Source organism: Falco punctatus, assembly GCF_963210335.1.
Source record: "Falco punctatus genome assembly, chromosome: 7".
Taxonomy (NCBI): Eukaryota; Metazoa; Chordata; class Aves; order Falconiformes; family Falconidae; genus Falco; species Falco punctatus.
Window position 1 is genome coordinate 34,591,126 of NC_137587.1, and position 22,177 is coordinate 34,613,302.

The following is a 22,177-nucleotide window of genomic DNA, read 5'->3' on the forward strand; positions in this document are numbered from 1 at the left end:
GCAAATTATAAAATCACCTTCATCCATCTTGTTCCTATATTTTAAAATTTTATTGTGGCCAGAGAATTGCTGGTTAGGCATTACCCTTCCCCCACTCACACATACACACTTTAAAAATGCAAAATCTAGACCTCTATTTCAATATTTCTGATGTCAGTGACCGGTGTCGGCTCTCCCCATACAGTAACTGCTTTAAAGCGCTGCATACAGCACTGCATTAAAAATTAATTACACATGCTATTTTATTGATAGTGCATAATGTAATGAGCACCAGCTGTGCTAAACATCCAAACTCCTTTTTAAGACAGCTATAAAAAAAGAAAGAAACTGCACTTCCAAATGCTTCTCCTGTCAGAGGAGAAAAACAGCAACATCTTGGATGGATTTGAAACAGGATTCTTTGATTTAGCTCTCCATTTGGAGCGTTTGAAGAGTTCAGACTCTCGGGCTCAGCATAGTGGTATGCGATTGAGTTAACTCTCTCAATGTTGGAGCCATTGTCTTTGCAGCAGGCAACGTTGCCTTGAACCTTTTGTCCCAAGATTACCAGATTCAGTTCCACCCGTTAATATTGCAATTAAGGGCTTTTCTTTTTTCCTGGGATGTCTGGAAATGGCAGGCATCCAGTTTAAAGCACCTTTAAATATCGCTGTTGCTCCTGCTGGTTCTTATCTTGACATAATTAGGACTTGCAAAGTTATAGCAATCGGGCGTCTGTCTAGAACAAAGCCTCAGCCATGCTCAAATTGCCAGCACTGCTGCCCCATGCAGCACCCTAATTTTAGCTATCTCTTTGCCATCTTAAGGTCTCTTCACTGCCTCTTGACAAACACACTCTTCAGTCAAAAAATCAGTTTGTGATTAGATCCATCTATTTTGAGTTTGGATCTGATTTTAATATCTGGTGAGACAGAGAGCTGCATAGACAGACAGGTCACATATGATTTTAATACTTGGATAGATGGATGAACACATAGATTGATAGATAGATGAAAAGAGGGATGCATACAGTCAGACTGATGCATTACACTTTTTAGTATATACATCTCTCACACCTCCCTGAACTCTGTGAGTTCTGTCCACAAAGTCAATTCTACTATAGCATGCATCAAATATTTCACTAAAATAAATAAATACAAGCAACCATGACTAATAGGAACATCTCTCCTGAATGTTAGACAGTACTTTATGCAAACCTTTACGCAGCAAACCTAAAAGATACATTTACAAAAGGTCTCAGGGAAACCTTAGATCTTTACCCTCAGACACATATACCAAATTCCTCTTTCTCATCTCAAAAAAGGACCCAGTGCTGATCAGGAATCAAATTTTAATGGACTTTTCGTTAATTTTTTTTGAGATTCCACTCAACAAAAAATGAAGAGTAGGGTATCAGCCATCGTCCTGGGACCTGATGAGTTAGTAGGTTTTTGCTGGATGAGTTTTCATTCTCCACTCTGATTACTGTTTTGTTTTCCATTGATCCTCCTGTGTTAATAAAACCCAGTCTGGAGTGAACAAAAGCTTGCTTCTTGTTCTAGTAAGAAGTGTGCCGAGTGCATACCATATCATTAACATAAAAGTTTTTGAAATAATACTGCTTTCTAGGCAGACTGTATTAATTGCATCAAGGTTTTTGCAGCCGGGTGGTCTAATCTAGCTCTTCTTATTGGCTGAAACCAGTTATAAAACTGACACAAAATGAATACAGTGATAAAATTGAAGGAAGGAAAAGTATTCTTTTTAAACCTATTATTTACTTACAGGTACTCCTTTTATCTTTACTGTCACCTTAATCTTTGCCAAGAAAAGACCAGCCGAGTTAAATAATGCATTAAGTAGAAATTCAGTAGCCAAGTAAATTGGTATTAACTTTACAAGATGACACTGATTTTCAGAATGTTCTAATGACCAATACAGCTGATTCCTTGAAAAAACAGGAGCTTATTCCTCTCTTCTGAGCTATTGCTCCATGCCTTCCTCTATTTTAGATCCTAAACTTCACAGCCCTCTTCATTAATCACTGCTGTCCATGCACACTTGCTGGTTTTATATACGCAACTAAGTATCATAATTGTTTTCCACCTCTTCCATCGGCCTACATGCAGGAAGGAAGCAGTTTCACTGGTGAGCTGAATATATGTGTATTGGACAGATTTAATTATCTTTACGGAGCTATATAAACCCTCACTTGTGGGCCCAGGTCCAAAGATTTTTGGATCAGGTACATATCTGAATGCACACGTATGGGATAAATTATTGTCTGTGCCATTACAAACCCCTTTGTCTTATGCCGATTATAATTCCATCTCTGGGGTTTTTGCATGTAGTATCTTCAGGGCAGGGACTTTTTTCTTTGGAGATCACACTGTAAAGTGCCATGCACTTCTGCGCTGAGATTTTCAAAGCTCATTTCTCGTTAACTTTAATGGGAAATGGGCATCCAAATCTCTTAGGCAGCTTTGACAATTTAAGCCTTAATGTACAATATTAATAAATCAGCATCATAAAAAGAGCCTTATGAAGATGTATTGTGAAAAAATAGCCCCACAAAAAGCATTGCAGTGTATGTGTGCACGCATACAGGCATATACTTTTCTTTACATAATTACGTCTCTCAACAATCATTTGCATGCCTCTGTTATGCGAAAAAAAACCGTGTGTGTGTTTTACAGTTACTCTGAGCAGTTGCAATTCATTGAAATGAAATAAAAAGCAGGCTCAAAAAAGCACCCTGATCTGGCAAGGGGTAAAGCAAAATGAATGCTTTGCCCATTTGTATTTTAGATCCAAGCTACACAACCCTGTGAATTTCATGACTCTATTCCAACTTCTAATTAAATAGGCACTAAAAACATTTAAATGGGAGAACCCAATTGAACAGACAGAAGCCTCCGAGGCAAAAAATAAATAAATAAATAGACTGAGAGAGAGATTGTTCCAGGGGTAGATATTTTTTTTTTTTAATCACATGTTAAAACATAGACCTTTACTCCCAAATTCCTCATCCTGTGGTACCCTGAACACAAAGAACTGAACAGAGACAGAAGGGACCATGACCAGCACCAGCCGAGCAACACAGTGGACACCCAAGCAGACTTCCCAGCGTCATTTACTGTGATTGAAACTACTGTCAGCAGTACGTTCTCTAAAGATCGCAAACAGCTCTGGATGAGGCAGCACAGCTTCCCCTGTGCATGACTGAACGCTACTCAGCATGCTGGGCAATTGCTCTTATCTAGGTCGGAGATTTATTTCCAAATGCAGTTTTCACACGTGCATACCCCAAATCCCACCGGCAGCCAGAAGTTTAGATTCTCCAGCACAAAACTGCTGGGACTCTTGAGGGCCCGATATGTGAGTGCTCAGCAGAGATTTGGGAGTACCTGCAACTTCAAGCCTTCAGAGTCACAGCCTGCTTGAGAACTGCATGGAAAAACTCCAGGTCCTGAATTAAATGAATGCTGAAAAACAGGAAAGGTAAGAAATGATGAAGGAGGAGGAGAGGCGGGAACTGTTGATGGCTTTTGTTCAAAGAAGGAAACAATTCCTCAGAAGCAAGAACAGGGCTGACAGAATAAAAGGCTAATCAAGTCAGAAAGACAAGCAGATCTCTAAAGCTGGAGCAAGTGACTGTTGTAAATGTCTGTATTAACAAAGAGGGCACAATGCACGGATCGTCACTAGATTATTAGTCAACACAAAGAACTCTTTTTTCTTTTATTTCCACAAAACATTTGGGGGGCTAGAATGATCCCGTAACCCTTACCACAGGGTTTAAACCATGCCCAGGCTCATATACAGTGAACGCTATAGGAGCTAAGAAAGAGTTAAGTAGACATAATCTCCTTTTTCTAGGGAAGAAAATGTTTCTTTCAAGCAGACCTTGACCAGCTACTGTCATAAACATGTAGCATGCACTTTGATATAACCTATTCTCTAAGTGCTGCAGACTGCAGCAGTAATTACAGGAAGCCATGATAACAAGCCTCTCTCTCCACAGAGCTGGCACCGCTCTCCCAGCAAACAGGCAATACTGAAAACTCACAGTGCACAACTCCAAAGTGAGAACTCAAAGTACGCAAAGTACAAAAGCCTCACCTTCCCACATTTTTTAATATTGCTTCCTTTTCTATTTTTAGTTGTACTTGCTTCCCTCCCTACTAGCTGCTGGCATCAGAAGCAACAGGGAAGCAGGGCATCCAGTTCAGTTACAGCTACCTGCCTACCAGAGGCACCTCTGTGCGTGCTGCACCAGCGAAGACAGAACAGCAAAACATGAGATCAGTTCCAGCTTGGTTTGCTGGTTACAGGGAGGAGGGAAGGGGGGAGGCAGGGGAGCTATCTCACTTTCTGCTCCAGCGCTTACCATTCAGAAGAGCCCATCTCTACACCCACCTCAGGCCAGTTGGTCAATCTGATGAGGCTGATTAATCCAGCATCGCCCCCATGCTGCGTACAGCAGCTCACATAAGAAATCTGACCAAATGCCCCACACGGTGCATTGCTGCAAGCCCAGTGCCTGCGCCTCAACACAAGTGGCTGGGTGCAGGCTGAGCCTCTCCCAGGCGGCACGGGAGCCTTCCTCACATGCCCTGAGCTTCACCCAGGGTCAAAACAGGACCCTGCAGAATGTTCTCAGCTTCATCTCAAGAATATTTTATCTTTCAAGACCAAGGGTTTCCAAGATGCAAATTTAAATTCCTTTCAAAACTTTTTGTTTCACTTTATTACAGCAATGGGAGATGTACAGGGACATTCTCAGGAGATATAGCGTACTGCAGCCAGGTGGTACCACTTCTTGGGGAAGGAAAAAGCTGAGCACAGCAAAGTTTTGCCAGCTGCAGGGGGACATGAGGAGTCATTTCCCAAAGGCTTTTACTCCTGACAGTCATTGCTGTCTTTCTAAATCCTCTGGTCCTCATGCATTACTTATCCAGCATCATTCTGGCAACTCCCTATCAAAACTTCACACACGTTAGCATGAATGAGGGCTGCAGGATTTGGCCCACCACAGTGAGATTCCATAAACACTTGTGGATTTTGCCACAGCTGTATTTTCTTTTAAGCCCTACCCATTTTCACCTCTTCAGCCCGCAGTTCACCATAGACCCAATCTTGCAACTGAGCCATGCTCAGAAACACCCACTGATTTCAAAGAGATCACTGGGTTTTAAATGATGGGGTCTGGTGACAATATGTCCGTGTCCTCTTTGGCTAGCTCGCTGCACCCTCATTTCCACATCACTTTCCCCTCCTCGCGGTGGCAAAAGTCAGGCATCCAAAAGGAATAAAGGAAAGAAAAGCTGATGGGGGAGAGGCAAGGGATGCGTGGCAAGTTACCAAGGAGCGTTTTCTCAAAACAAGGGAGAAAATGGCATGGAGCACATACATCCTGTGTGCACATGGACGCAGAGGAGAGCCTTTAATATGAATGACTGGGGGGGTGGGGGTGGGGAGGGTGGGGGGATGGGGGGAGGGGGAAAAAAAGGAGGGAAAGAAAAAAAAAACCCTCAGATGTTAAATGTTATCCAATTAAGCTTAAAATAAACAGCCCAGAGAGATGAAATCTTGATACTGGGGTATCATGTTCTGTGAGGAGTCTCAGGCATTTGTTCACAATGTGGCACAAATGGCCCAGTCATGGCTGCCAGTGACAGCTGAAGGTGGGAAGGCAGGAGGGGAGGGATGGGGAAATGGAGGGATTTGCACACCCTTTCCCCCTCTCCATCCTCCACTGGGGTGGAGGGGGAAGGAGGAAGGGGAGAGGGATAGTTTAGGGCATTTTCTCTGCCTTCCCCACGCAACCCAGCAAAGGCAGCTCTCCCACAGCAAAGACGACATCACTTGGCAGCACTACTGACCTTCAGATAGCAACAAAAAAAAAAAAAATGTTTCTATTACCTGACAACTGACAATGACATCCAAATGTGCCTGACGTCTCAGTCTGAATCTCAGTCTGAGTCCCGCCAACTGAGACTGCACGTGCACCACAGCAGGGCAGGCTAAGGCAGGGCGGGAGGGAGGCCAGTGCGCGGAGAGGTGACGTGATCACGGATGTGTGAGGGTGGGAGGAGGCAGCTATGGGAGCCCCCGGCAGGTTTGCAGGCCTGGACGGCCCTGGAGAAAAAACAATAGAAAAAACTGTCAGTCGGATCTAAGTTTGAAGGGACAGAGGAGGCATCATCAGGGGAAACAGGTGAGGCGGGGGCTGGCTGCCTAATGCACAACACGCTTGGTCTGAACCCCTCTCTGGGTCTGGCTGAGGCTGGTGAGCTCGCACCGGGCAGGGAAAGAGCAAGAAGAGACCTGGGGGACCCACGAACCAAGGCTGGGGGCCCACGGAGGGCATGGAGAGGCATGAAGTGGAGGGGACAGGCGGCCCTGGCATGGAGCAGAGCTGGAGGGGGGCAGACATCGCCACCGGCACTTGCTCAGGGACCGAATCAAAAGGGGGATTATTGTTTTACGGCTGTGTTAATGCATTGAGCCGACACAAAACTGGGCAGGCTTTCTGCCGAGCCGCCGCTGAAGTGGGCTCCACACACCAGCCTGGACAAAGTGCAGTGACTTAGAGCTCAAATGGCTTCAGCGAGGTGCCAGCAGCCGAGCTCCCAGAAGGAAGCATTGGCGGCTGCTGTGCTGCCTTCCCGCTTGAGCTGCGGCCAGTTGTGCATTTTGCATGCCCCGATTATGCAAGCTGCTTCCCTATTGAGCCTGCGAAGAATGGAGCAACCTTTTTCCTGGTAGCTAAAAGAGGATATTGTAACCTCCAACCGTATTATTTATTTTTAACCCCTCTAGGAATCACCTACCATTTAAAAGCTGTATTTAAGAGTTTTCTCCTGCTCCACTAGAAATGCTCGCTCCTCCTGGCACTAGTCCAAACTGAGTTCTGCGGCTTTGAAAAACTAAGATACAAGTCTTAAATATCGATCTAAACCTGCACAGATACATGCACACACACGTGCACGCACACAGAATCAGGTATGAGTCACATTTTTGGCTGGTGCAAATTAGCAGAGTTTAAAGGGAAGTTGAGCAAATGCCACCACTTTACATCCACAGAGAATCCACCCCCTTCATTTAAAACTATGCCTACCACTTAATTATTAAATAAAGGGTAGCTACTAATCAAGGGCAGTTTCTAAATGAAGATATGTGGTGGAGTGGTCGCCATTAAAAAACTGGCATTTGCCAACAGTTACCGCACAGTGGTAGATCAGAAACCACAGTTTCCCCCTGTATTTAGATCAGGAAATATGTGTGTTAATTGTGGGGTATCTTCTGGCAAATGGTCTTTTTTTTTTTTAATGGCGGCAATTCTGGCTGCACATGCATGTGCGCCTTGCAGATACACGCAGGCACCGTGGCAGCAAGGAGAGATATTTATCTGTGTTCCTTCCAATATTTTCCAAGGGACCCTTTCCACCTTGAGAGTCCTGATTCGGAAACTAGGCCTGCATGTTGATCTGACAGCTACACATGAGGCAAACAGGGATACTTCATCCTTGGCACAGCATCCAGCACTCCAGTCTGCAAGGACTGCATTTGATTTTGTCGTTTATCTTAAATGGCTAAGAGACCACCAGTGCAAAACATTTGTGTGAAGCTTTTGCCAAAACCACAAGTGAAGAGTCTAAATTCCCTGTGTAAATACTTGAGCTTCAAGCATCACGACAAAATTTGTGCTCTTTTGTGAGGACTGGTTTCAAATAGAAGCCATCTCTGTGGCTTGTGGGACAAGGAAGGATTTTTTATTTTAGGGGACCAGTTCCTTGGCTTTTGTAACTGTTTGATCTCCCTGGAAGTAGTACACAAGCAGTAATGATAACTACTATCTAGACCATACCTGTGTTGCATTTTGGGCAGGGTTGTACACTAGGTATGTAGAAACTGATGTCAGACAGAGATTTCTGTGTGTTTATGGACCACTCTACTGTCACTGTAACATGAATGACAAGTTCGGGTTTTTTATAAAACAAACTAAGACTAACAGATTTCCTCCAATGACTTAATTATATATTATATTCCTAATATTATAAAAATAACTAGGCTAGCATAGGCTATGTCGAGCTGCCTGGGCACTCATCCTTGCTGGGAAAGTTGTGAGCTTGAAATTGGGATTTAGAGTAGGACCACAGGGCAGCAGCTACATCTCACATTACACCTAGACGTGTCTGTGGCCCCACCATGACTAAGGTCCTGCAGTCACTCATCCCTCTGCACGTTGTGGTGCCATACTAGAGGTCTGGAAGGAGCTCATCACACAGAGGAACTATATGAAGCCAGGCAAGCGTACCATTAACCGCAACTGCATGGGGTTTTAATGTGGAAGTGCATGGGTCCTAGCACTCACCACCACCCTGAGAGCAACAGCCTCTCCTCTAGTCCCAGTGGGCTGCACCTGCCCATTGGCGATGAATTTGATACAGTTTGCATAGCCCTGAGGTGTCCAAGAAGATGCTAAGAGCTCACCAAGTGGGTACAGGGAGGCCCTCCCTGCTCTTGTGTAATACATCTCCTCTAGTGTAGAAGGGGAATTAAGGCTTCAAAGAGGAGGTTTCTAATCATCTGGGCAAAGGGATCCTGTAAGAGCCTTCTGACAGAGGTACTGGGGGCAAGCCAGCAATCCACTTTAACAAGGTACCTAACAAATTTATGGGAAGGACTATATGAACGAGCTGCCAATGAATGGTTGGAACTGAACATGTCACTCAGAAGGTGTTTTTATGTCCTTTGATGTATATACAAGGAAATATAAAAAGCACTAACCTATTATTAGAAAGGAAAGGGTTAGTAAGGGAGAGGAAGAATGGACAAAGAGAGACTCCGGCAGATGCTCAGGGAATCCCACCACCACTCCTGAGTCCAGCACTAAGAGGCAAAGACTGCGGGGCTACCAGACCAGGTGGCTGAGTCTGCCCCTACAAGCAAAGTCAAATCAGGTGATTCCTCCTCCTCTTTGCCACCACTTTAGGGTTTGCTCCCTTGTCACAAATCAGGACAGTCCTATCTAGAATGAGATCAGTGGCAAATCATGAAGGGGAATCATACCTAATGGCCTCAAGGAAATGCACAGAGAAAAGGGGTGCTCCACCATTAGGTACGTGATACATTTTCATAGCTATAAAAAGAGTAACAGTGGTGCCCAGAAACACTCAGCTTGTGTTTGCTAGCAACATGTTCATGTTTTACCTCTCCAGCTCCTCTTCTGTGGGATTTTTCCCCATAAAGGCTCTATCTAAAGCTGAAAATGAAGACAGGGGCTCTATCATTCTTCAGCTTAATTGCTACAGGTGATGGACAAACACAAAATGAACAAACAGACAAAAAGATAAACAAATACAGATAGGTAGACAGACGGTATCCTAAGGTGGTGCTGAGAGTTTTCTGCCTCAAACTGTGCAGCACCAGGCAAGGGAGGGGGAGCCAGTCTCTGGAATTCTATGGCAAATAGACCACATCGTGTTGCACAAAGGTTTCAAAAAGCAAACACCCCTGCAAGCCACCCCTGACTGCCGCAAAGTGCACAGCAACAACGAGCACTAAGGGAAAGCAGACCACAAGAACTGCATTGCAATTCTGGAGGCAAATATCCAATCCGGATAGGGCGAACAGGCGCACACATGCAGCTCTGTGTTGCTCAGACATCGCTGACACGATGTGCGAGGCTCGATTTTTCCTCTTGGTCAGCCCTGGGAAATCACTCACCTGCACTGCAGATCTCAATTATATATTCTGCATTCAGTCTGCACAGATGTGAAGGGGAGTTTTGCATGTAGCACAAGTGTGAAACATGCACAGGGACTGTCACCATGTAAATAAAAGATCTGCATTGCTGATGGTAAAGGAGAATTTTGTCCTCATGCTTAAACAAACTCAGCGTATACTCAGTGCCTTTACATGGCAGTAGCTCACAGGTTATATAGACTCCTATGCACACAGCTAAGAGTAATATTTTTTTCTCTCTGCTATTTTTAAACTTGCAAAGAAGAAAACAAGGTAAACTGGACATGACCTCAGAAGATGGAAATGAACATAAGAGCCTAGATGAATGTGACAAAAGCCACAATCAAGGCATAAACTGCATCTTTTTGTTGTCCCTCTCCCTGAGCCTAAGCATAACTGGCTATATGATACGGTATATGTAAACCACCATGCTCCTCTGGCACACCTGCAAGAAAAGTCCCTGAGCAAAGCACAAAGATGAAGCCACAAGCAACTCTCACAATGTCGCACCTCAGCACGGTTTAGACCAGGGGACCCGATTTGAATTTAAGAGAACTTGCTTTACGTCTCACATCACATGTAAATGCAGGCACACGTAGCTGGTGCCCCCCTGGGGGTGTTGTGTGCTTGCAGGGGTGGGTGCCTGGGTGTGTATATGTGCACAGGCAGACGGGCAGGTGGTGCACAGGCAGACGCGTAAGCCACTTAACAGGGCTTGAACCAAGTTTTTCTGTGTCTCTCTCTGTGCCTGTCTGGTGATGGAAAATCAATCAATAGCTGGTTAGAGACTAAAGCTCAGCTCTATTATTAAAAAACTCTCTTTCAAGAAAAAGAAAAACATCTGTTCAAACAGTGTATGGCTACAAATTCAGAGCGCAGGCTGCAGCCTCATCCCTACCCTGTGCAATTCATGTTCAGGGAGAGTACTGCAGATGTTTTGAGATGGGTTTTACATGTACCATTGCAGCAGCTTTGAACAGACACATCCAAAAGTGAAAGACAGATCTATTCACTAATCTTTCCAAAAGATTTTTTTCCAAGCTTTTCCTAAAACTACTTGTCTCATCTGTATTACACCCTCTCATATGGACCGTTCCCACCTGCTATTATTATCTTTCTACCATGTCTTTTCATACAGATACCAACAAGGCTGACAAAACAAATGTACACAAGCACACGTGTACACACACAGAGCATATAGAGACACATGCACAAACATTTCCAACAGCATCTAGCAGAGCAACGCATGCACACCTTGCAAGCGGCAGACAAACAGCACCCCCCAGGAAAGGCAGAACAACCCAGTGGTATAGGCAGACGTGCTATTATACACACTCGTGCACGGAGCGCGGCGCTCAGCCAGACACACCTGTACACCAGCCTTTACCTCTTCCCCCAGCACACACACAGCAGTTTTGGTGCAGTTCCCCTGCACCAACTTATGATGCTAAGACTAAAACTTTGCTTGAGCTGGAAATGGAAAGGCTGCACTGGGGAGGGAAGGAGGAGGGCAGGGAAGAGATTTGTTGTATTTTGCTCAGGGATTTTTAGGGGGGGTGGGGGGGAAACAAGGATTCCCTTTGAATTGATACATTTCTTTTTCCCAAGAATTTCAAATGATAACGCATAAATGAGCCACAGATCAAGAACAGCGATGTGGTGAGCAAGAATGAGAGAGTGTGAGTGAGGGGCACTGGCACAGAAATTTGACAGTACCCCAACTCCCCCCCCTTCCTCCCCCCATGCCAAGACATTAATTCTCACAAGTCGGAGAAAATTACTATGCATGAATGCAAAAAGCATGATCAGGAGTAATTAACATGGCTTCATATGCAAATTTTATTAATGCAGAAGTACAAAGTCATTATGCAAATGAAACTTACGTCAACTCTCTTGACAAATATTCATCTCTAAAGCTCAAGTTTCTCCCTTCTAATTTTTTTTTTTTAATTTTTTGGTGTAAAACCAAAAAAAAAAAAAAGTGACGAGGACTGTTTGACAAGTTTGCAAAGTTGTTTTTCAACGGGATAAATTTATTCTTGCATTGTTGATATTTTTTTTTTTGTTGTTGTTGTTGGCAGGTACACGACAGCTCATGGAGGAGAGCGGGAGGATGGGGGACGCGGGCTACCAGCAGCAGGCAGCCAATCAAAACGCCAGCGGCTGTAATGAGCGCGATTGATGACTGTTTGGCTTTACTGCAGGGTAATGAACTAGAATCCAGTCTGAGGAGGAAAAAAATATGAATATTCATGAAGCTGTGCTCCTGCCTTTGATGATTAAAGAAATTTTTAATATTCAAATAAGCGCTTGCCAAGTGATTAACAAAGAACAAGCACGCAGGAATATGGAAATGGAGCTGTGGAAGATTTGGGAGTCACAGTCTGTGCAGAAAAGACAGCAGAAATTTCATAAACAAGATAGGCAGATAACCCAATTCAAATCTGAGCAAATAAAGGGGGGGAAAATCTCCTTCTTTTTCATCAGTTTGGGTATTGTATCAGTCACTTTGTTTTAGGGTGCGAAGGAGAACAAAAGCAACCGATGCAATAAGGGGAAAAATCCAAACCCTGAGAAACCCAACCCAGCAATTACAAAGTAAGAATCCTGGGTGAGAAACCGATAGGAAAATGATGGCTAAGTCCACTGTCTGCTGTGGGCTATTGCTTTTCAAAAGCAGGTGCCTGCCTGATGCTGAGAGCATACCAGCTACCGAGAACCACCAACTTGTTGTATACGACAGGCAGGAGTCGAAAGTGTCCCAAAATAACAGATTGGTCCCTGCAGTTAAACCCCCTTCCTTGGCTAGAGGGTGCACTGTGGGGTTTGACCAGTGTCTGGGAGAGGAGGGAGGGAGTATAACAGAAAGGAGAAATATTATTGCTGGGGGGGGACAGGAGACAACAAAAAAAAGTGCAAAAGGAGGATGCAAGAAGGTCTCAGCTGCCCACCCTGGTAATCAGTTGGTAAGAAATGTGTTTTCCACGTCTGAGCCAGAAAAGGTCCTTCACTCCCCACAGGTTTCTGAACAAGGATACAAAAACCCAGCCACATTACAAAATGTCTGATAAGTTCAGGCTCTCACAGTTTAATAGCTTCACTAAGGATTCACACGGAAGCACATAATAACAATATTAGCAGCTAAAATGACTTTGCAGTTAAAATACATCTAATTAGCAGCCAGCGACATCCTTTCTTTTTTTTTTTTTTTTTTGGGGGGGGGAGGGGGGCGGGGGGAGAGGGGTGTGTGTCTTTCTTTGGAAAAACAGTTAACTTCAGGGCTACTTCATACCAGAATGAAATGCTATTGAGCTCTTTCTGTTACTCAAAAGCCAGAGTAAGGCCGTCTTCAAGCTCTTAGGGCACTGGAAAACCAACTCACCTTCTTTGTTATTAGATCCTGCGGTTTCACAGGCCTGTTTGGCTTTTCTGCAGATCTTTAAAATCTCTGGTTAATTATTTCCTATTTTAAAAACCTAAAGAAAGCATAGGCTAGGTACCACTTAATTATTAGCTGGTGTCTTCAGAATGTAACATTTCAACTGTACTTTAAAAAAAAAAATAGTAAAAATAACAGCATGAGAACAATGCTACAAAATCTAGAAAATGGCCATGACTGGAACCTTCAGAGCTGCCATGAAAACACATCATGGAGCTAATGGGATTTTCCCCCCTATATCTGCTCCATTTTTGGAGATATAAAAATACCCACTATTGATGTACCACAGGAATAGAAAAGGGAAAAACAAAAGGAAAGGGGAAGGAGGGAGAGAAAAAAAAAAAAAGAAACGCCTAAACACAAGATAAGGTTAAACACCATGCAGGGGTATTGCTGGGAGTCTTTCCTCTGAATAATGCCAAGACCTTTCGAAGATGCCTGTTGTCTCTAGGTGTACGTGGGCGGGTGAAGTGTGATATTACATAACACGCACGCAGCAGCGGCTGTGCACAACCGTACTGATTAAAACGCTTGACTGTGAAACTCAGCTCTCCATTTCCTGGCCTGTTCGTAGCTCGTGTCAGACCCTTGAAACACCATAAATGTTATCCTTTGTCTATGAGAATCCTTGGCTTTATTTTAATCAATGCATTTTCTTTTTTAATGACAGAGAAGCAACTACCAGCTCATACAGTTGGTTTCTTTGAAGCCCTTCTGAAATGGCAGTTGAGTTCTACCATATAAATGTGAATACTTAATCTTTATGCCACATTTTCTTCCTTTCTTTAAAAGCACCGCATTTACATATTTCTGGAGAATAATGGTACTTCAGCAGGGCAGGTGAACACACATTTCTGCATATGGATTCAATGGGAAAAAGTATTAAGAGTCAATATCATAAAAATCAACCCCCAAATTTAAGCGGCTTGAATTGAGCGCACAGCTGTGGTTGCCTGTCAGTACTTAGATGCTGTAATAATAATAACAACAACAATAATAACAATAATAATAATAATAAGCCTTTCATGTCTCTAGTGCCTTCCACACAAAGATCTGGAAGCACTTTACAAAGATAAATAAACTGAGCTTGGAACACCCCATGTGGTTAATAAATATCCTAATATATCTAAATATCCTGTTTTGAGCATGCAACTCTTCTCACTGCGTAAAAATCCACATTTTAGGTTGTCCATATATTTGTACATGGTATTTGGAAGGCTGAGACATCCAAGGGCAGGCCGTGGAGATTTTTACTTACCTAAAAGACCATGTGGATTCCCAGAAGTAGCCCACACTATGCCTGCAAGATTGCTCATATAGTGTCAGAACCCATTTTTTAGGAAATGGGAGGGGGGTGTCATCACTAGACCTGCTCAGGGGCCGGGGTGGGAGTCTCGCAGGGGCGTCCAGGTGCCACATGGCAGCACTGGCAGCATCCCTGTAAGCCAGGTCCCTGCGGGGGCTCCTGCAGGAGTAGCCATCTCCCGTCCCACCTGATGCTCATCTAAACCAGCTCCTGGCCCCTTGTCTGTGCTTTGAACATGAAGCTAAGGAAAAAACCAGAACAACTTGGCTTACTCCCATTAAACACACATGAAAAAAGGCTCTCGCCTACCCCAAGGCTGCATTCATTGCTTCCTCCTGCCGTGCCCTCTGCCCACCCTACTGACACAAGAGTTTGCCCCAGGATGACCGTATCCCTCTGCTATGAGAGCAACCAAGAAGGAGAACAGGGGCAGGACTGGGCCTAAAAACATCATAAGGGATAAGGAAATACAGCATGTTGACAGACGTGACATAAAAGTAACACAGGAAAGCAGGGTGTTTTCTCATCTCAGCAGGGTGGTCTTGCAGACAAGGCTCTGGGCTGGGGAGTGGACTGGGGCACACACCTCAGGGCACAAGCCACCCAGTTACCACACATCCCCTCCTGCAGCGTGGCTCTCCCCATCCCTCTGCCTGTCTGGTCTGTTCAGCCCCAAAATGCTTCCAAGCTCTTGCTCCAGGGGTGCAGAGTGCCTAACACAATGGTGCCCTGATCTGAGTTGCAATGTCCAGAAGCTACCACAATAAACTAACAAATAGCAATAATCACCCTGATTTGTGGAGTATGCTTTCCAAAAGGCATAAAGGGTTGACAATAAACAGTTCATCAATTTTCCCAAGTTTGTTCCCCAACTCTTGTAATTAAGTCCTGGGGAGTTTCAATGGTTGTAAAAATCCTTGTGGGGATTAAAATTTTTAGGCCTGATTATACCATGAATATTTCTATATAGCAGCAAATATTCCTGATGTAATTGAAACACATAGCCCCCCCAACAGACAATCGCAGCAATTTAACAAGCCCTGGAATTAATAAAGGAACTCAGTGGATAGAAAGAGCTGTTTCCAAAGGGCAAAATAATATATACAGGCAGCTAGAGAGAGAAATACCACTACAAATAATCAGAGGGCTTGACCACAAACACATGGTCAAGAGGCTAAAAGGAAGGAAGTGAACTGGACACAGAAGAGCCCAGATGGACAGGAGTCAGTAACACTGGTGGACTTCTCTGCCTTCGCCATTTGGGACTGAGCCCAGCTCACACCGGCAGACGCTGCACTGCACACACGTATCCTCAGGCAGAGCATGGCCTCTGGAAGAAGAGAACCGCAGGATTTGCTGCTCAGGTAAGTATCTGTTCCTTGCTCAAAAGTTTGCCTTCAGCTAGTATTTTTGAAATCTGTCCCACAGTAGGAAAAAAAAAAAAAAAAAAACCCCACACCACACACCACTGATAGAATTAGGCAGGATGAGCCTTTAGCAGCTCTTCAGCTGTTTGGTAGCAAAAACAATTCCTGGAAGGGGAGGGAACTTGGGGAGAGGCAGTCACCCTGCTCCTCTGTGCCTCAGTCTCCCCATCTGTGAATATCAGCTAATGACATCCACCTGATTTAGTTAAATGTCCTGGAAACTAAAAAGACTCCATAACAGCAATATGTTAAGCAGTAGCACTGTTAACTGCTTCACTGCTGGAAATGTGAAGGAGGACCATCAGGTGATGCTGATGTCCCTGTAAAGCACAGATGGACAAACTTAATATACAGGCACAATTAGCTTTTGGAGAGAATCACAGCTCCTGTTTTCTTGGCTTACCCCTTGCCAAAGTAGGCATTTTATAAGTGCTATATTCCAATGTGAAAAAAACAGACTACCTGGCTAGTGTGACTACGTACATTACATTTCAAGCAATATAAGTGTGTTTGAGGAGTCCCACTAACATGCATGTTTATGTTTCACAAATTTTCCTTTATGTATGGAGCATGTTCACACTCAGAGCACTTCACCAACACCAAGCAAACTTAAGCAAAGCAGGGCAAGTGATTAGGGCAGGGCGGGGACACAAGACACAGAGGTTTTTAAGATTATGATTCTTTTTGAATTTTGGATCTCTCAGGGGAAAAGCAATCCAGCTGCATGTGTACAAGCAGGCCCAAGTCTGATAACTGAATCTGTCAAATTAAATGACTGGAGCAATCAAAAAACAATCCACCAAACAAGGGGAACCCTGACGATCTATCTAAAGCTTCAGTCCTCAATTTACTGGACACCAGCACAACAGAGTAAATAATACTCTCTGAATGGAAAAGAGGCTAGAAAATTAACTAGCTTTTAAATAACAAAAGAAAGCGGACAAATAAATCAGCAACCGGCAATCTAGTTCATACTATAATGTAAGTTAAAACAGGGAAATAATAAACCAATGTTTCATTTGCACAAGGAAGCATGTTGCAAACCTGCACCCAACCCTGCTGCTAAATAGCACAATGAAAAGTTTCACCCAAAGACTGGGATCCCAGCAGAATTTGGCCCATCACAAGTGCTAATTAGACAGGATAACTGAACCCTGCACCAGGAGAGGTAATTACACAAGTACGGTATAAAACAAACACCTTACCCCTTTCAGTATGACAAAACTGAGCAAAGCCAGCTACAGGAAACCAAGAACCATTCTACATACAGGACATTTTTTCTAAGGTATATTTTTTCTGGACCAGATTTCCCCATAACTACCAATTCACCCATTCATTTGTACAGAACAGCATCTTTCTCCGTAAGATAAAGGGCTTTTTATTATCAGGCCTGCTTGAAATGAAAGCCGAAGTTGATTACCCAGGAAAGTGTATTCAAATAAACAAAAAAAAAACATTGTAACAAAACAGAGATACTGTACAAACCGAGATGAAGCAAATAATTCCTTCAAACGTCCATGGTCAGGATGAAGAAACAATATTAAATTCGTACCTATCACCCCAGTAAAATAAAGGCTAGTAGGGTTTTGTTTTGTTTCTGATGAAAATGTCAATATACTCAAACGGCAGCTTATTGCTGTGTATCAATCTAACCAAATCTTTCTATAACCTCTTGCATTACAAGCAAAATCTCTAAAATGTCACCAACTAAGAAACTGAACTAGCCTGTAATTAGTTTCAACAAAGAAGTCCTTTTAACCCTAATTTTCTAGATGTAGATGGCATTTCTGAAGTAAGTGTTATGAACCTTCCTTAAGGACAAGCAGAATCAAACTGTAAAATCATAAAGAGCCATCTAGTAGTTCTTCCTCTAAGCAAGCCTTTTATTTCCCTGTAATAAATTCAAATCCAGTCTTCAGTCTCTTAATAGGTGATCAGAGAAAATATGCATGCACACCTAAACCGCTACAACAAACCTTATTTTTTAAATAACACTTCAATCACTAATATAATAAAGACTTGTAACACGTTAGCACTGGTATCATTATTCCTTATGATTCAATATTCTAATGACTGACTGTAACAGAGGTTTATGTTCTGCCGAGGTTTATACCACTATTTAATGTAATTAAGCAAACTGGCAGCCAATGCCTCTATGGAAATATCATTTCTATAGTAGAGTATTCCCACCAGAAATTCAGAGGAATCATAACATACAAACTTTGATTCTGTTTATTTTTTCCCCTGTTCTGAAACTGATCTGGCATTTCTTGGACTTAGTAAAGTGGAAGAAGGAATTAATTTGGCTTCTGTAGGCATGTTATTATTGACAATACTAATAATGTATGACAAATAGGCCATCCCCGCTCCTCTATTTCAGCAGGCATTGCAGCCTGTAACATCGCTCTGCAAAACCCTGGAGCTGGACTCTCCTCATGCTGGGAGCCCTGCGAGTGTACCAGCAATGGGGTTTTAAGTAAGCCATTAAAATGCTAATATTCAGCATGGGCCAGATCCCTGTTACCACTGAGAGCAGAACTAAAGCTCCTCTGGAGACAGGATAAGGCCCTTCCAATGTGATCAAAGAGTAAATACATGCAAAGCTCTGATGGGAAAAAGGATCTTTTTTCTAATTTTAAAACCAAACAGGGACAGTCCACCAGGCTCGTAATCCATGTTACAGTCACATCTGGGATCACTGACAACCGGGATAACAGTAGTGAGGAGGATCGGTCCAGGCTGAAAAGTTGCCACCTGAGGTCAAAGAGGAGTGCTTAATATCCAGGACTGCATCAAAACATAGTTTTGGTGCATTAGCCTTTTGGGCTACACCCCCCTCCACTCAACACAGCTCTGCCGATGACAGTAGATATGCTGCATATATATACACATATACCTACAGACATGAACATATAGCTGTGCACAGCTTTGTCACATCTGCATTCACCCTACCTTGCAAAGAGGAGCTCAGGCCCTTCAGCAGCCTTCACTCAAGTAAGAAGTTTATGAAGCCACCCAGGAGAGCAGGGGCAGGGGCAGAATTCAGCCCCAAAACCAAACTTTGCCAGCTGCCCACAACAGCAGAGCTCAAGAGCCAACTTGGTTAAAATAAAGGCTTAGTTACCTCTTTCTCCCAGCTGCAAAGCTCTCTGTAAAGGGGAAAAAAAAAAACCCAACACTGGAACAAAACCCACACCCATCTGGGGGGGTGGGGGAATGGGACAAGGAATGATAATGAGAAAGTGAAAAAGTCTGGTTCCTATTATTGCTATCTCCAGCTCTTTTACCTCCACAAACAGCTTCAAGGAAAGGAGGGCTTCTGGAACAGAAGTTCAACTTTCCTTAATCTGGGGTTTTAAACTGCTAGGATCTGGTTACATCTTCTCCTTCTCCAGATTTTAATACTTTTCTTTTATATTATAATACTGGGGGGGGGAAGAAGGGGGAGAATCTCAGTGTCACTGTAAGAAAGAAGTCACCGGGTTTTGCAATCCAGCAGCTTCCTTGGCAGAGGGAACTGCTGGTTGGCATAATCCACTCGTTTGACAAAACTACTATTTCTGGGCACAAGCTCAAAAACAGGTAGGAAGCAAATGCTGAGAAATAAGGAAGTAAAAACAGCCAACAGATTTTTCACTACCAAGAACGCCAAGAGTAAACATGATTTATTTAGCTGTGTTTAACATGTCTCTTCTGCACTAGACTGCAGAAATCTGCTTGCATTTAGAGCAGGAGGAGGAGGAGGCGGGGGGGAGGGGATGAAAAGGGAATCCATTACGGCGCTCCACTGGTACTTTCTGAATTGTTCAGTCACACAGTTTTATTGAGTACAAGTATTTTCTAGCCCAAAATATATTCATGTGTCAGAAGAAAGCAGCACTAATCTGCTGTTAATTAACAAGCTGCTGCTAACAAAAGATGAAGGACCCAATTCATACAAACAATATTTACGTGGGTGTCGCATGATTTTGTCACAGATCTTTTATTTTCCTCTCCCCCACACCTCTTTTCCCCCCTGCCTCCTCCTCTTCCTCGGCACCCCAGTTGCGGAGATGCAGCATGGAGGAGTCCCTGCTCCTCTTGGGACCGACAGCCACAGTGGAGGTGAGTGTACCCAGACTTACCCCGACCCAGCCAAACTCAGATAGGTTCTCACCTGAGGCACCCAGCTCCGGGGACCCCATCTCCCCATGCAAGGAAGGACCCTATCATATGCTCTCAAGTGAAATTTCCTTAGATCCTTATTCAATTATGAGGCAGAAGCCATCTTCTGGCATGATGCCCATGGCGGCAATGCTGCCCAGGCTCTGGGAAGTGGCACGAAGCCTGCCTTCCTCACCAGCAGTGTGCAGGCTGCGAGAGGGAATGGGTGAGATTGGTACCCTCCCCGGTGCCCTGCCTGTGATTTCACATTTTTTCAGTCCAGCCATTTTGCCAAAGAGTTGGAGAGGGGGGAACATGCTAACAGCATGGGAGACCCGGAGGGATTTGGGCTTCTTCAAAAATACCAATGAATACACAGAAGGGTAGGGGCTATGAGCAGTGAACCCAGAGGGCAGGGTCTCCCAGCAGTACTCCTGCTGCCATCTCCTGCTCCCTGCTGTCACTCTGGATGGCAGCACTTGTGGTCCCATCCAGAGGGGTGCTGAGCACAGCAGGCTACCCTGAGCCCCCACCAGATGCAGGCAGACACTTTGGAAAATCACGCCATTCACATCTTTTCTGCCTTATCCAAGAAATGAGAGTGGCTATCTGCACATCTCCTGTGGGTGGTGATTTAAAGCTGGTGCTGGCAAAGAGATGGGAGGGTTAAAACCAACAGAAAGGAGCACTAAAAATTCCTGGATCTGCTCCACTCCCAGGAACAAAGGTGGGACTGCAGGACTGGAGAAAAGGCTGATGGTCTCCTGCGTTTTACCCAGCAAACCACGAAGACCTGCCCCAGAGAAGGGTTACAGGGGATGGGGTTTAGGCTCTGCTCAGCACTGCCATCACACAGCCATGGCTGGGAGAACTGTAGGGACGCGAGGGTGGGAAACAGAACTATTCAAGCGTGATTTTAGAAGTGCCAGGGTTCTCCCGTGATGGCATGCTGGAGTGGTATTTCTGCTAGCACAGTGCTCTGCACACCCCAGTTAGTGTCTCACCCCGAAGGCCACAGTTTCCTCGGTAAGAAACAAACTCTGCTGGAGCGTACACACATCAGGCCTTCCAGGTTTTCTCTCTGTGCCCTTACCCTGTTCCCCAAAACATGGGTTTTTCACTGCAAAAGTCACAGCCACCAGTTCAGCACATTCCCTGAGCACCCTTGCCAGCACCCAGTCCCACTTGCTGGCCACAGCTCTCCCCCCTGCAGGACCTGCTCTGGGCTCTGCCCTGGCAGGAGCCTCCAAGAGGGACCAGCCTGGAATGTAAACTAGCACCGACTCTTCCCCACATCTTCCCTCCTTCCTGCATGTCCAGTCACCTTTGCCATTTCTAGATCAGCATTTTAACAAAGTCCTGGCCTGGGCTTGTTCAAAGATGTATTTTTTAAATTATTTTTTTTTTTTGTTAACAGTGATACCTGAAACACTGACATTTACCATTTGAAAAGCAAAGCAAACACATTTAAATAAGCATCTTAAAAGAACTAATGAAAGAGAAACATCTATTGGTACTGCATTCTCCACTCACTATTTCTCAAAAAAATAAACCTTTCCAGACTGCAAGGAAGCCTCCCAACAGCCAAGACAACAGGAGTTCCCAAGCTCCCCACAGAGCGATTGAGGGCAACCGGTGCAGCACCCCACCTAGGTAATGCCTGCTGCAAGCTGCCGGTCACCCAGCACAAACCCTAGCCTGAACAGCCCCAAGGCTCCTGCACTAACCGAGACCTCATCACTTCAGCTCATCAGCCCTTCCAAAACATGTAGGTGCATTTGCTAGGGGTCACTGACAGACGCCGCTGCACCCATAACCTCCCCCTGCTTAAATATGTCTAATGAAAGTTAATTGATGGATAGGGAGCATTGAGGGCTGAGAGTGTTTTTCATCACCCACAGAGCAGACATGGTTAGGGTGAGGCCAGTCCAAGTCGATGCATTGCCAAAAGCACCCTGACCTGAAGGATGGGTGTTGCTGGTGTCCAGCAAAGATGTCCTTTGCCCCTGTGCACCTAGCACTGCTAACAGAGAGCTAGCTTGTGCATCCCCTTCAAGAAACATCTCCGATGGGGTATCCTCAATCAGCTTCAACATGAAAAATAAAGTGCACCATCTTAAATGATGAACT

The 22,177-nt window shown here is 44.4% G+C and overlaps 1 protein-coding gene across 5 annotated transcripts in view; it reads right to left on the reverse strand.

Moving 5' to 3' along the window:
* BCL11B (BCL11 transcription factor B) overlaps positions 1–22,177 on the reverse strand; it is a 96,836-nt gene that overhangs the window by 47,718 nt on the left and 26,941 nt on the right. For 3 of the 5 annotated variants that reach the window (XM_080396130.1, XM_080396131.1, XM_080396132.1), the window contains exon 3: positions 5,905–6,120. The exons of the other annotated variants lie outside the window; for them this stretch is intronic. In XM_080396130.1, coding sequence (XP_080252256.1) covers positions 5,905–6,120 — 216 coding nt within the window. The remainder of the gene's footprint in view (positions 1–5,904; positions 6,121–22,177) is intronic. 5 annotated transcript variants of the gene reach the window in all.